Below are 2855 nucleotides of genomic sequence, written 5' to 3'. Positions count from 1 at the left end.
GTGTCAAAAGTATGGCAATATGGGTGTCCTTTCCTACCAAAATGGGTATCCCGGACGCGTTGGTGCAGTCCATTTTGTCGTCGGAGGTCATCCGGAGAAGTTCGCATTTTCACCCGTCCTTTGGGCTTAATTGAAGTCTGATTTCGTGCAGTTTCGTGAATTTCGTGTATTTGATGTGTGTATGTGACGAAAGTGGTCGTGACGATGTTTTCCTAAGGCTTGAAGTCCTATTTGGAACATTTTCCTTGAATCTACGCAACATAGCCCATAACCGCTCGTTCATAAGACGATGGTCTTGTGCCAAGATGCTAGACATCAAAGGAAAATAGGAATTGGCTGGAATTTCTAGAAGGGTGAGTCTCAATTCTAGTTTTCTAAGATGGTCCATAGGAATTTCTAGAGCTAGAACCTAGGCTCTAAGGAGGAGAAGAAAAGACCTCACAAAAATGAGGTCAACATAGTTATAAGGTAATGGTGGTCATAAATCTCTAGTAATTTTTTACCCACTGCATCAAATCAAACCACATGCACCACCAACAAAGCAGTCCCCATCAAATCACTAACTCACCAAGTTGGGGTAGTTAAATTGTTAGTTACAAAACTCCGAAATGAAATTAGATTTCATTATTTAGCCCAAGACTACTGTGTTACGTAATCCCATATGCTCCCACATCATTCATCCATGCGATAGTAACCTGTTAGTTATCACACTATGCAGGTCGATACTAGCATATTGCATGGGTCAATACAGTTATCTACCATTTATCCTAGAACTATTATCTAGGGTTTATAGTTCTAGGGTAAGCTACCACACTGCGTTGGTCAATACAAGTATCCATGAGATAAACGGGCCATAAACAATAAGCTAAAACATTTTTAAAAAATTTCCCTTTAAAACATTTGTCCTATTTGGAATGTATGATAAAAGTATAAAAAACAAACAAATCTCAAATGTATATTTGCCTTTGCTAACTTAGCATATATCGGCTCATTTCTTGTTATTTTGAATGATTTGATGGTACCTAGAAACCATTCTTTATATTTTTTTATTATCCTCTCATGATGACGCCTTTGCTAACTTAGCATATATCAGCTCATTTCTTGTTACTTTGAATGATTTGAGGGTACCTAGAAACCATTCTTTATATTTTTTTATTATCCTCTCATGATGACTCAAAACAACCCACATAGAACCGGTCACAGTTATCTCAAATGACCATATCAATCAAGATTGTCACTGAAACAAAACTTTTTACTATTCAGTTGTAACTTATATCCAAAAAAGTAATTGCTTATCACCACATTAGATAGAGATTTTGAGATGCGAATCATGTCGTTCAATTTCTGAACAGCAACAAAATGCAATCAGAAAACGAGCATTATAAAATTACAAAAAGGCAAAAAAAAAAAAACATCAACAAAACTTCTAGAATTTTCATTTCAACATTCCATCAAAGTTTAAATTTTCATTCTATGCAATATGGCATTAGCTTTTCATCAGATTCAAAAGCCATGGATTTCTTACTTAAGTTCAAATATTTTTTGAGAATGATTGGTGTCCATAGGATTCACATTCCAGATGTCATTCCTCCAAACAAATTGAAAAATTCCCTCAATCTATTACACTTTAATATAATTTGATATGCATCAAGCCAATTCTAAATTTTCTTTTACAAAGTCAACCCAAATACTACAAATAAAGCTGTTCAATAGCTAAATTTTTTCTTTAAATTTTCTAATTTTATTTAAGCCAGAAATGCCCCTAACTGCATCATATTCTACTTGTTCATGATTTAAAGATTCCAATTTTGACATCAACATGCTTCAATTTCCCATTTTTTTATGCATGCTTGAATAACAAAAAGTAAATATGTAACACTTCTATCTCTGATTCCCCCAAATCTTTTTTTTCAGAGCATTTTTGCAACAAAAGGACTAGTTATTTAGGATTTCCATAGCCCGTTGATAATGTCATTTTTACCTTTCTCACGCCTTTATGGGCACTTTGCAACAAACCAACATTATTCTTTCTCAACTGAGACCATCTAGTTTACTGCATTCAAATTCAAACAGTTTTTTTTTTTTTTTTGGGTGCACCATTCTGAAAGTTGTAATTATACCATATTGCAAAAGAAGATGAAAGATAATAAATTTCAGTTGCATGGTTGATTAAAATAATCAACAGAATAACAAAAATAATTTTCCTAACAAATAAACTATGAATATACCCTAACATACTGTTGCACCATAATTTTACCTTCCATATGTTTGTATCCAAGTCCACTTCATGTTTACCAGAAAGGTCAATTGCATCCAAACTTAGGACTGCAAAAAAATAATCACAAATATTACGTCAATTCAACCAACATGTAAGAGAATCAGTAGCAACAACCTGAATGAAAAGCCAAGCAATATGCCAAAACCAACCTTCACAGGGTAACGAAGGAAAAGTCATATTTATATGAATCGGAAGCCTCTTTTAAGATCTACTGACATCTGCAAATGAAACCAATGCAGTGTTACAGAATCTGGGAAGATCTATCCAATCGTGTTGCTAAAAAAGAGAACAGAAGTTAAGCAAATCAGAAGTTGCTCGCACAAGATTAATGTCAAAGAAACAAAAAAAAAAAAAAATTTCCTTCAAAAAGGTTCCCACTTTATAAGCACTCACCATATCTCGGACTAAAGTTGACAAAAAGTAAATCAGATATTGCCAGATAAACATGATACAAATTAAAAATTTAATCCCCAAGTCAAACAATAAATAACATGGTCATATAAATTACACCGTTGCTTCTTTGCTTTGTGTTGTTTTGTTTTTTTTTTTTTTGGTTTTTTTGGTTAAGAGGGTGGGG

The 2855-nt window shown here is 33.6% G+C and overlaps 1 protein-coding gene across 1 annotated transcript in view; it reads right to left on the bottom strand.

The window, feature by feature from the left end:
- Positions 1-2855, bottom strand: part of LOC110030946 (endoplasmic reticulum-Golgi intermediate compartment protein 3) — a 30322-nt gene that overhangs the window by 11578 nt on the left and 15889 nt on the right. The window contains 3 exon segments of the mRNA XM_020733951.1: positions 2258-2325; positions 2428-2472; positions 2475-2496. Of these exon segments, the coding sequence (XP_020589610.1) occupies positions 2258-2325; positions 2428-2472; positions 2475-2496 (135 nt within the window).

Source organism: Phalaenopsis equestris, unplaced genomic scaffold (genome assembly GCF_001263595.1).
Source record: "Phalaenopsis equestris unplaced genomic scaffold, ASM126359v1 Scaffold000002, whole genome shotgun sequence".
Taxonomy (NCBI): domain Eukaryota; kingdom Viridiplantae; phylum Streptophyta; class Magnoliopsida; order Asparagales; family Orchidaceae; genus Phalaenopsis; species Phalaenopsis equestris.
Note: the sequence above shows the minus strand (reverse complement) of the source record. Positions and strands in the feature narration are given on the sequence as shown.